Raw genomic sequence first — 12,721 nt, forward strand, 5'->3', positions numbered from 1 at the left:
CTCACAGCAAGAAGGTCCTGGGTTCGAGCCCCTGCCCAGGCCTTTCTGTGTGGAGTTTGCATGTTCTCCCCGTGTCCGCGTGGGTTTCCACCGGGTACTCCGGTTTCCTCCCACAGTCCAAAGACACCCGCCCCCCGGGTGTACTCCTGCCATTGCCCTTGACCAAGGCACTGGCCTCGGAACTGGAGTTGGTCCCCGGGCGCCGCACTGTGGCTGCCCACTGCTCCTAAGTAATTAGGATGGGTTAAATGCAAAGGACGATTTCACTATATGTACATGTATATGCAAGTGACAAATAAAGCATTCTTCTTCTTCTTCATAGGGTTCTCAAACTGTGCATCCATTCTGACTGTGGAAGTCTATGTGCACATGTTGTGCTCCAGTCCAGCAATTCTGTGTCTACGTAAAACAAGAGATCAAAGAATTCAGAAACAAAACATTACGTACCGCAGACTCACTCAGTTGGCACTGAAACAAACTACAGTACACTCCAGTGGTTTACAAGTGGAGATGCCAAAGTGAGGAGGCATCAATTTATCAACCACTTCTGAGGAAAGCAAAGGAGGGAGAGAGACCAAAATGCCTCCATGTTTACACAGTCCTAAGAGAAAAAATGTGGGTGGCTTACCAGGTAACTCTTCACATGACCTGAGGCAATTTCCCTGCAAAAATCTACTGATAGAGTTCAATCATCCAATCCCCCAAACAACTCAAAACAATAGAGTCAATACCAACAGGAGAATACACTGTTTGACATTGGCAGGGAAATTTGCCACATTTCACTTGGGACCCCACCCACATAATCAGCTGTGCTGCTCATCCCACAAATGCATGATCCTTACAAATGGGACATCATTGTAAAGGGAAATTAACAGGTGTTCCAATGATATGACATACAATGCTAATAATACAGTGACAACAGAGATATGATCGACCAAACACAAATTTCCAAACTTTTTTGAGGAGTTTATGTGTGAGGAGTTTATGATTTCCCCTTAGTATTGTACTATTGTACTAAAAATACTTTTTTTGTTTTTTTTAAGATGAGTAGGGTTTCAGAGACATGAGATTTGAGGGGCAGTTTAATGTTTCTTAATACAGTGAGAAAAATAACATTTGATATAAAAAAAACAATATTTAAATAAATATTCAGCTTTGTAATCTCATCTGACATCTACAACAAACTCTCTAAATGGGGAAAAATAAAGTAGTGTTCATACAGGTCCTACTGTTCTTTGTTCTCTTTATGTTCTGATAAATTTTGTAGCAAAGAGAGACTTCAGGCCCAAAATAAATCGCTGCTTGGACTCTCAAATGCAAGCTCTGACTGCCACCTTGTGGGGGGAAAGACAATGTACCTGACCAGACACTGAGACAGAAAGTTATGATTCAATAAAAAAATGACAATGGTCAAATCGGGAAAGAAACCCTATGATGAACCAGATAAAGAGAGAGAGAGATAAAAAAAAAACGAAAACATGCTCCGGCATTAAAACGTTTCTGGCAACACAAAGTAAAACTGTCGCAGTATGCCACAAACTGGTCACAATCTCGAGCCTCTCTTGAGTACATCAAAGGTGACAGTCTTTCCTCGAAATACAGTTTTTACTGTAACACCACACAACATTTAGGAGGACACAGTAGCCAAAACAAAATAAATACCTTTTAAATGAATAACCCACATGGCAGCATTTTCACCCTTGAATGTAATAATTGGTGTACTACAAATTTACGAACAGATCCAGTGTCATAATCGAACCCTCTTTTGATTACTATTTGGAATCCTCAATTTGAAAACCTAATGTAGTTCCAGCCTACCTGTTGCTGAAATGACAAACACTCAGCTGAATTCTAATATGATAGTACGGATTATAAATACATACTACATTTTCAGAATAGAAAACAGAATTTTGGTTGCAGAGTGGACTTAATATAATATTTACAGAAGCAGTACACTCTGCTCAGAACACTGGCCTGCGGCAGTGTAGGCCTATACGCATGCAGCATGAACGTCGTTTTATCGAAACTGTTATATGTAGCCTGAATTAATGTAATAAGGGCGTTTCTTTTGAATGTTTAATAAAAAAATTACATAAAGATATTTACATATGCCAATGAATAAAACACGAAATGTGTCTTGTGCATTACCATGTGTACTGCGTGGAAGTTTCGTTTTGCCTACAATGCCCGATAAGCCACCAATCCTTTTCACGCACAGCGGAGACATGCGCAGTACAGACTTCCGGGTGCTTCACCGTTAAAATTAACTCTGTGCTTTTCGGTTATATTTACATAGAGTCAATGAATAGGTCGTAAAAAAATAGGTTCAGTCATGCAGACTCGCTGGTCAGTCACTAACGAAGCGTTTTGGTTTTATTGGCCACGCATATTTTGTTCACAGTTGCCCTTAGCTCACTCTTGACCTTTACAAATACGAAACATGATTGGCCCGTACTGAATGTTGTAGCGGTTCGTGAACCCTTATTGGTTGACGCGTACCAGCCCATTCGACATTGTACCAAGTTGAAGGTGAAAGGTATCCCAACCACCAGCCCCAGTTTGCTTTCTCGCTTGCTCTCCGGTCTTGAACGAGGGTGACATGTCTGTGTTCAGCGAAGTACCACAGGCCGCTCCAGTGGCTGTCTTTAAACTAACTGCAGATTTCCGAGAAGACAAAGATCCTCATAAGGTTAATCTTGGAGTCGGAGGTGAGAACTATGAAAATGTCTCAGTTTAGTCGGAAAGCTTATCGATTTTTTAATGGTTTCTGTACAAATCTGTTAGTTAATTTAACTATTTAATCATTAATTGATGAAACCCTTCTTCTGAGTGATGTTGTGCTTAAATTAGCTTGTTTAAGTGAACCACTTTTGGTCCCGGTCAGATGTATGTATATTAACGTTATCATTAGTCGGTTTCCTCTTTGTCTGTATCTTTTTCATTTTCTTCTGTAAATTCTGTAAATGCTTCCGCCGTTTTAATTAATTGCCTTGATATTTTATTCTTAACTCAAGTTCAAAGTTGCCATTTACATTTAGTGATCAATGTTAGCATTATCCATGACTTTTTTGGACCATAGCTGGTTAGTTATGACAGATTGCTAGGTGTATAGTAAGGCTGCACGTTAAGTTTAGAAGTTATGGGCGTGTGGGGTTAGGTTCACCTAAATTGCTACGGAGCATCGTCAGTTCTGAAGGATGTCTTGTTGAAGGGTGTTCTTGACACAATGTTCCATCATGACGATTAGATAAGTTAAAGAAATAATTCTTAGCTAATGCTTAGCTCCACGTGCACGCAAGTTCAATCATGGGTCTTGCAGGATCAGTTCGACTCGCCTAAATTTCTAATTTACTCCTAAAGACAGGGCTGCAGCGCTGTACCGTTAGACGTGAAAGAACTGAGTCTGGACGGCCGCATATAATTTCAACGATAGGGCAAAGGAAGGCTAGTACGCTATTTAAAGTGAAGATCTGTTTAACTGTTCCAATGTGAGATGGTTCCATAGTGGGGTGGGGTTCTGCAAGAACCCGGGGTTCGGTAGGCCTCAGGTCTGTGTGCAGACGCCAGCCAGGGTGTGATATGAGAGTTAGGACAGGGTCTGATATGAGAGAAGGGCACTCTGATGTCCTTGGCGTGTCAGAAAATGTTTTAATGTGGGTAGAGCGTTGCTGCATTGGCAAAAGAGGAGGAACTAAAAAAGAAGAGAGAAACGCTGTAGACATGCAATTACCACACCTTCCTGTGCGTCCTTCAGTAGTCCTGCTTGCCAAATAAACACACAGTCCTTTTTTGTAAAAAACAGATCAAATTGCAGCGTAATCCTGAGGGTATGACCTTTCTTGTGATCCAACATTGCTCCCGGGGCACAAACCATGCAAAGCTACTGTGAGCATTCTGCAGTGGTGTATGCAGTGTTAGCGATAACATTTAAGAAAGAACAGAAAAAAACGCCTTCTTTCCCCACCCCCTCGTGAGACCCCTGACCATACAGCAGCTATGGGAAAGACTGGCGTGAAGTAAACTGACACCAAGACATTTGCGCCACCGTGGCTGTGGATATGCTAAGCTTCTTTTCAGAGAGCTGCATAGACCTTCACATAAAGGGCAGCTTTACCCAGAGTGGCCTTTCAGTACACATGACATGCATTACCCTTCACAGCGTTCTATTGCCTGTTCCTGTGCCAGCTGCAAGTTTGTTTTCACGCAAGGCATTTTGCCTGGGCAAGAAAGGGTGGAGTGCAATCACGCTATGTAATGCCACATTGTAATGTTTCTGCTGTGAGTAGCAAGCCACAGTTGGTGATTGTGTTTCTGCTGGTACTGACTCAATTAAGCTGTGAGAAATAGTAGTGCATGCCACAAAACAGTAAAAAAAAATAAAATAAAATAAAAATCATTAACTTCATGTATAGGAGCTATCCTATACACGATTTTCATATAGTGGTGCATCGGAGGTTTGCAGTTCTCATTATGGAAATGATACTGGATCTTTCTAGGTTCGTGTTTAAGTTCTTGGCTGTTGTTGCTGGTCCTGTGACCTCAAAAAGGGGTAACTGGCACACGTGGTGTCAACGTGACCCCGCCCATTACCTTCAGCGTACAGGACAGACGACTGCCAACCATGGGTTCTGCCGGTGGTGAAGAAAGTGGAGCGGATGATTGTGGAGGACCAGAGCCTCAACCATGAGTACCTGCCCATCCTGGGGCTGCCTGAGTTCCGCTCCAGCGCCTCCAAGATCGCCCTGGGAGATGACAGCCCCGCCATCCTGGAAAACAGGGTACGGTTTCACACCCTTTTTGGAGGTGGGGTGGGAGGAGGGGTTGGTTGGCTGTTCATTAAAATTCATTTTAATTAGGTCAGATGATCACCCCTGTGAAAATCGGGACTCTCGATCTGAGGGCAGATGTTCCTTTGCTGTCCAGATGTTTTACGCATATTCAGTAATGTTCGTCTCTCATCCTTTCTCGCTTTCAGTCCTGTCTGTTTATTTAAATGCGGCTTGTTTTATTGGTATTGAAGCGCCGGTGTGAATACACAATGTACAATGTCTCTTGGCCATGTGAGCTAAAGGTATCAAAGTTATTATTTAAATAATATGAAGTCCTCTGCTTATACATGTTACTGTCTGTCCCTCTGTTGTTGACAGTTTTGCTCCTCCTGTCTCCTCTACAGGTTGGAGCTGTGCAGGGTCTGGGAGGGACCGGCGCGCTGAAGATCGGAGCTGAGTTTCTGCGACGCTGGTACAACGGTCAGAACAACACGGCGACCCCGGTCTACGTCTCCTCGCCAACATGGGGTGAGCTTGGTTGTCATGGGAAATGCTTCGGTGCACCCATGAAAAGATACAGCTCTTCTGCTCTTCTAGAAATTCCAGCTCAAACTAGCTCAAGGTGTTCTGCCTGTGTGGTTGAAGGGGGATCCACCCCACATGTGGTTGTGCTTGTTAAAACTATTTAAAACAATGAGGAATGACTTCAGTATAAAATAAAGGTGGTGTCTTGGCCACCATTTATATCCCACAAGCTGCAACTGGGCGGTGTGTTAACCTGGCCTGTATTTTGGGAGGAGAGATCCAATTTGGGAATGATTCGGTAATTTTGTCATTTTCAGCAGTGAAGTCGACCTGTGACTACAGTGGAAAGTTTCAGTGTTACTGGACAGTCTGCCTGCCATAAGCTTGATTGCCATTTGTTTGTAGTCCCTCAGAGAACGCCCATGGGAAAATTACCAAGGATGTTCGTTGGAAGGACCGCATCACATATTTTCTTCCCTTGTTCTGTTGCTGTCATTCGGTCAGTTGCCATCTGGTCGGTATTTTCGACCTCTGCAGCTGAACTCAGATAGAAAATAAATGTAAAATGAACATTTCACCTAAATCCTGCTGTTCTTACAGAGAATCACAACGGCGTTTTCTCTGATGCCGGCTTCAAGGATATCCGGACATACAGGTACTGGGATGCTGAGAAACGTGGGCTGGCATTGGCTGGGTTGCTGGAAGACCTGCAGGTGAGAAAAGTGAAGTTAGCCAATGAGAAATTGAGTGAAAGAATGACTGTGTGAGTGAGTACTTTAAGGAAATAAGAGAGAGATGGACAGGAAGAGAGAGGCCCTTCCAGGCATGCACATACTGTAACATTTTTTGCCTTCATTCATTTGGCTATTGTCCAATATAACTTGTAGTAATAATAATAGCAGTGAGAATGGGTTCAATACTTGATGTCAGTCTGGTACTGCAGCCATATTGTTGTCATTGACAACGATAAAGGGCTCTGAGGCTTCAGGGGAAAATGGAAATCGGATGCTGTTAAATGCCATCCTGTGCTAAGAGCATCACTGCACAATTCAAGCTATTTCCGCTTTCACGACCATTTTAGAATTACAAATGATCAGATTCTTCCCACAGATTAAATCATGAATTCTAAATGAATGGCAGCCGAATATCATGGGCAATGTGGCTTGAAATTAAACTGAACATTTTCTGCTCCCTGGAACCCTGGTAATTTTCTACTCCCTGGCTTTAATCTCTTCTTTCCATAGTGTGGTGTGAGTCAAAAATATTTCTCATGGTATATTCCACTGCAGAGACACAACGTGTGGAGCATGTCTGTTAGTGCTCTGTCCTACGATGTCCTGGTTTGCGATTCTCTTTTTTTTGACCGCTTGCCTGTTCTTCTTTCCCTGTATTTATAGAATGCCCCGGAACGTTCCATCTTTGTGGTGCACGCCTGCGCTCACAACCCCACGGGCACCGACCCCAACCCGGATGAGTGGAAGAAGATCGCAGAGGTCATGAAGGTGAGGGTGGGGTCAGGGGTCAGCTATGAGCAGCCCAACGCTCGGACAGACTTGTACACGCATGCACATTTACTGGATGCTGATGTTACAGCTGCTTTAACCATTTTGGGCCAAAGCAGATGGCTGAACCCTCTGAAATTAACTCATGTAAAGATTCAGTCAGCATTCCTGTACTTATTCTTTATGGTTTTATAAGGCTTGGAATAGTGCTGTCCAGGTACTTTACTTACTCTCCACATTATCTCCACTTATGATTCCAAACTAGTTTTTCCTTTTGGTTGTCTGACTTTCTTCCACTCACACCGTTCCATCTCTCCCTCCCTCTCTCTCTCTTTCTGTTTCTCCCTCCAGCGCAGGAACCATTTTGTCTTCTTTGACTCGGCGTACCAGGGCTTTGCCTCTGGGAGCCTGGAGAAGGACGCCTGGGCCGTCCGCTACTTTGTGTCCCAGGGATTCGAGCTCTTCTGCGCCCAGTCCTTCTCCAAGAACTTCGGTCTTTACAGTGAGTCACGTAAACTCAATGCAGGCTGTGTGTTGGTGACGGGAGAAGACGCGTGCTGGACGCTTTGCGTTCCAGTCTGATGCCGGCAGAATCCAACTAGACCACCTTCAGATGAAATTCAAAATGAATTTGGCCAAATCCAAACCATATCCAACTTCTTGCGTTTAGACCACTCCCTTGCGAGGTTTAGGATTTGTCGAAATCGGTTATGTGTTGCGTAAAAAGTCGAGTGTAAACGGGCTCCGTCGATGGGACTCCATATTGTGTGACTCTGTTGGCCTAGGGGCTCAGAATCTGCTGTTCTGGGAAGGGTTCTGAAATATTATAAATATTATATAATTGTGTATTCGTTTGAAAAACATGGATGTGACACTTGTTTGCTTTGCAGAGGCACTATAAACGGGTATCAAAGAGGGAAATTGGACATGTAACATGCTCACACTTGTTTGCGGAGCTGACATCCTCATTCAAAGCAGCATCCTCATTAAACTGGTTGTTCCACTGTAGGTATTAAGGTTAGGTTCCATGCCGGAGGGCACATTAGCTATAGCCACCCCAAGACTGGAATTCAGAACTAACCCCTAAATCACAGTGCTCTGCACACTCTTATTATGCTGTACATTTTCTACCAGTAATTTTACCGGGGTCCTAACACTGGGCGTTCTCTTCGCAGACGAGAGGGTGGGGAACCTCACCGTCGTCGCCAAGGACAACGAGAACCTGACCCGGGTCCTGTCCCAGATGGAGAAGATCGTCAGGACCACCTGGTCCAACCCCCCCTCGCAGGGAGCCCGTCTGGTGGCCATCACCCTGACCACCCCCGAGCTGTTTGCCGAATGGTACGGTCCGCTCCTGCTCGTTCCGCCTCATACCGCCATCTCGATAATCTTCATTGCTCTCTGCCTAATCCTGGTGACCAGGGGCCCCTCTCACAAAGCAGTGCTACTGAGTTAGCTGGATTACAGCACTGAGTAAAACCCGGAACAGGTTCTTTTTTACTTCAGTCCATGTATCATATTTGGGGGGGTTTCCGGGTTTTATTCAGTACGGTTATCCAGCTAACTCAGTAATCCTGCTTTGTGATACAGGCCCTAGGGTCACCAGTTAATCTTTCCATACTGGTTTTCCACTCAAACATATGTTGTGTTCTGTTACAGACTTGAGCTGGGCTAGCCTAGCCTACATACTGTTGCTTATAGTGAAAGGGTATTCTGTAGTGTGGCTGTATTGCATTGGTGTTTTATGTCATATGTTTGTGTTGTGTTCTTGCAGGAGTTGGGTTGAGTAGAGCTCAGTTGTTGTGTGGCGTGTGGGTGGGCTTAGTTGTGGTGATGCATTGCGCTGTAGAGTAGAGCTGAACTTGCTGGGTGCTGGGTTTCATTGTGTTGCGTTCTGTGGGGCTAGATCTGTGCGCTGAGGTACGGCCTGCTCTCTCACAGGCAGGGTAATGTGAAGACCATGGCGGACAGGGTGCTGCTGATGAGGGCGGAGCTGAAGGCCAAGCTGCAGGCGCTGGGCACCCCGGGCACCTGGGACCACATCACCCAGCAGATCGGCATGTTCAGCTTCACCGGCCTCAACCGTACGTCCCCCCTCCACCATGCCGCAGTGCCGACAGAGCCACAGCTCACCCTCGCCTAACACTCCCTTTACGCTCCCTTAACACTCTCCTCACGCTCGCCTCATGGTCCCCTGAACATTGAGGTGGTTTCACAAAATGGTTTTCCTTTTATATTTGTTTATATTTGCAGAAAAATGGCAATTTCTTTCGTCTAGACTATAAAAGCTGTACCATTGGCTTCATTGTGTGTTCATGCCCATAGTTTGCTTGGGGTCTACTTTCCTGATCCTGTAGCTTGTTCAAAAAATGTTGTGTTCTTCTATCTCTCTCTCTACTTGCAGCCAAACAGGTGGAGTACATGATCAAGCAGAAGCACGTCTACCTGATGGCCAGCGGCCGCATCAACATGTGCGGCCTGACGACGAAGAACATCGATTACGTCGCCCAGTCCATCCACGAGGCTGTCACCAAGGTCCAATAAGGGCCCGTCCACAGAAGCCCCGCCCACTGTCACTTCCCGCCCGTGCACTAGTGACGGGGGCCTGAGGCTTCACGAACCCCGTATCCTCCTATGTCTGACTCCTTTTTATGAAATGTAGTGTTTTGCCATGGAGGACACACAGTCACTCTGACTGTACACAGTAACCCCACCCATTTTGGGGTTCGCGAAGCCTCACTCTCCCACCACAGCAGTACGTCCTGAACCCTGGGTGGGAGGAGCGACAGTCTGTCGATAGTCAATACTAGATATGTCATGTTTCTTGTCACCCATCTTGTCACCTATTTTATTAATTTCGGCTAATTTCATTTTATTTTATTTTTTTGTAATGGCCTGTAGCTTTCAGTCCATGAAACAAGCACTTAGATCAGAGCTGTCAAACTCAAATGGAGGGCTGGAGGGCTGCAGTGTCTGCAGGTATTTGTAGTTCTTGTCAATTAAGCCAATTAAGGCTGTGAGAACAGGATGCATGGATTCTTTTGCCAGTCGACAATTAAAATGAATCGCTGGTACTGAAATGCACAGAAAACCAGCAGGCACTGTTCCATCCAAGACTGGAGTCTGACACCTGTGACTTGGATCATGACATTTCAATGGTCCACGTGGCCACCAGGCCTTTCTCAAAACAGCAAAATTCAGCTGTGTTTATTGTAGAGTGGCTTGGCCTTGTTGTCTTAAGAAAAGCTAGGAAACTACCTAACCCTCATAAAAACATTATTATTCAGTTTTACGTTTTAAACCGTTTTAAGCACAATGGTCCATGCAATGTGACTGTTTTGACAGGTTGACTACCATATGCACTTTGCTGCTCGTGTCAGTGTAGGCTACATGGTACATGTTTAATCTGTTACAGTTACATCACCAAGCCTTATAAAGCCTAATTTAATTAACAGGAACTCTGTTGTGTGCCTGCAGGCTACACAGTGGAGCATTGTGGGAAATTAATTTAAGTCTGTTCAGCGTGAAAGCATTGTGACACTTTCCTCTATTGAGCACATGAATGTACATGGTAAACTGAAGAGGTTGAACTGCGTTTTCCAGACCCAATCCTGGTCAAAAATTCACATTATACTCTTCAGCTGAAGTAGTTTCACTGAGGAGGTTCTGAAGGCTGATTTTTATCCAAGGTCTAGTGATTATTATTCATATTTATCGCTTTCAGATTTTTATAAACCTTATTTCCTTCTATTCTTTTTCTGCTATTCTTGGTATTCTCGATCACAACTTGTAATTCGGTCCCATCACCGCAACGTTGTCGTGTCAGTTTTGGCGTGCACAGGCAAGCATGTACAGCCCAGACATGCGTGCAGCCTGCTAAAGCTAGTTCTCACTCTGCAGTCTACATTCTGTGCTACGCTGCCATTGGTTCACAACAGAACCCTGCACCTGCTATGCAGATAGCGCAGGTGCAGTAGATGCAATGCACCTAGTCGCCAAAAGGGGTCATCATTGCGCAATGAAGCAGGGATTACGCTGCCGTCCATTCTTACGCGACGCTATGCCAGGTTAATGACCTTGAAGGACTCCCAGCCTGGCAGCACTGGTTTGGTCATACTGATTCACCAGTAAGTGGCATGGCACCTAATTGTACCACAGACTAATGCTTTACCAAGAAGAGCCAGCTAGGGGCTCATATCATGTCTGAAATAAGGCTACATTCAGGCTATATTCTCCAATTGATATCTTGAGGATATCAGAAACGTGCAATATAAAAATAGAAATATATTGATATATACAGTACATATATAGACATGTGGATCCCCAGCTCCTTACCTTCAGCCCTAGCCCACCCTTTTAAAAATGGAAGGTATGTTGCAGTTTTGTTGGAACATTGTATGATGTATGATTACAGCCGATGGAACAGTTCTCAGCTCAGTACAATCAAATGAGATTCAGTGATTCAATAGTATATGACTGAAAGCACAGTTACTTAAAAATAAAATGTTATTATATCCTGTCTAATTTTTGTTTTGTTTTCCACGCTGACTTCCATATCCGGTACAGAGCGCTGTGATGTCAGGATCATGAATAATCTTTTAAGGTGGTGGGGGGGAGCTGGAGGTTAAAGATCTCCAATATGGTATGTTCACATAAGATGCATCATTTGTCTTATCCTTGCAAAAGGAGGGTGAACAAAGGACTGAAAACAAGTGTGAATATTTGTGACATGTTTGGGGAAATTAATATATAATTTTAGAAAACTTATTTTTCTTAGTTCCATTGCATGATTATTAGAGCAGAATATCTTTTACATTTGGGAAATACACGTACAGTATCCAGTTCAAATAGCATTACTGGTCAAACTGAGAGCATAGGGCTGACATCTATTATTATAATCAAGTTGTTTACAGGATGCCTTCCACAACACTTTGCAATAGATTCTAAACAATTCAATTTATCTGGAAAACAATTGGAAAGAGCAATCCAGAATTGTTGTGGGATGTTCTAAATCTATCACAAAGTCTTGGCATCTACTGGATTACTATATTATAATCTAATAACACCATCTTTTATTGATTTTGATGCTGATGGTATATGAGTATATGAGAGTATATGAATTGTATTTAAATGGTTGAACTCAGATATGTAAAAAACATGCACAAAAATCAGTTTTGAAAGGTTCTTTTTACTGAGGAAGTTCATAATACACATTGTAAAATTGTTAAGATTCCTTTTTTTATTAAATATCCCAAAAATCTATTTAAACATCTCATAAAATCATAAGCTCTCTGATATTTCTCTCTCTCATAAAAACTGATATATTTGGGTATTCTTTAAAACCTCTAAGGATATAAAATCTAGTAATCTAATTCTTGCCAAACCTCATGACTGACTGCCTACTCATAGTGGTGAGCGCTTCATATGAACCACTAACCCCCCCGCTCCCTCCTGCACACACACACACACACTCACATTCAGTTTGGTGCAACCAATCAGAGGCATTTGTGATAGTTTACCCCCTGAAGGGTGGGAGTTTTTTTGAGAGGGGAGGAGCCGATTATGAGAAGTGGAGGGAGAAGTTATTCTCTTGTTATTGAGCTTGTTATTCTTGTGTGTATATGTGTGTGTGTGTGCGCGTGTGCAGTAGCGAGGGATGAGCTGTGTGTCAGATTGTGAAAGCTGCAAGCCCCCCCCCCCACCCCCACAGCTGCAGTAGTAACACGGTCACACAGGATGGCTTGGCATTCACTCTCACCATGTGCTCTCAGTGAAGAGGTTTGGCAGTTAGTATTGCACAATAGAAAATAGCTTTATGTGTCCTGCGTGCCACAGCTGATCTGACAGATTCTTCGCTGCAGTGAAAGAGTATAACACAAGAAAACAAGTCCCCATGTCGCACCCCCTCCTGCTCGAACTCATGCT

The 12,721-nt window shown here is 43.9% G+C and overlaps 1 protein-coding gene across 1 annotated transcript; it reads left to right on the forward strand.

Annotated features, from left to right (window-relative positions):
• Window positions 1-2,509: 2,509 nt before the first annotated feature.
• On the forward strand, window positions 2,510-11,315 carry LOC135247445 (aspartate aminotransferase, cytoplasmic-like). Its single transcript, XM_064320903.1, has 9 exons — window positions 2,510-2,708; window positions 4,597-4,778; window positions 5,174-5,297; window positions 5,895-6,007; window positions 6,692-6,796; window positions 7,148-7,298; window positions 7,972-8,137; window positions 8,738-8,880; window positions 9,201-11,315. The coding sequence occupies exons 1-9, from the start codon at window positions 2,600-2,602 to the stop codon at window positions 9,338-9,340; spliced, it is 1,233 nt and encodes a 410-aa protein (XP_064176973.1). The 5' UTR covers window positions 2,510-2,599; the 3' UTR covers window positions 9,341-11,315.
• Window positions 11,316-12,721: the final 1,406 nt, after the last annotated feature.

Source organism: Anguilla rostrata, chromosome 2 (assembly GCF_018555375.3).
Source record: "Anguilla rostrata isolate EN2019 chromosome 2, ASM1855537v3, whole genome shotgun sequence".
NCBI lineage: Eukaryota > Metazoa > Chordata > Actinopteri > Anguilliformes > Anguillidae > Anguilla > Anguilla rostrata.

What these genes read in the sequence shown, in the direction of transcription:
- LOC135247445 (XM_064320903.1), top strand. Translation starts at nt 2,600, where the DNA reads ATGTCTGTGTTCAGCGAAGTACCACAGGCCGCTCCAGTGGCTGTCTTT. An exon ending in CAAGAACTTCGGTCTTTACA is followed by an intron (nt 7,299 to 7,971) that starts GTGAGTCACGTA and finishes TTCTCTTCGCAG; the next exon opens with ACGAGAGGGTGGGGAACCTC. An exon ending in CCCGAGCTGTTTGCCGAATG is followed by an intron (nt 8,138 to 8,737) that starts GTACGGTCCGCT and finishes GCTCTCTCACAG; the next exon opens with GCAGGGTAATGTGAAGACCA.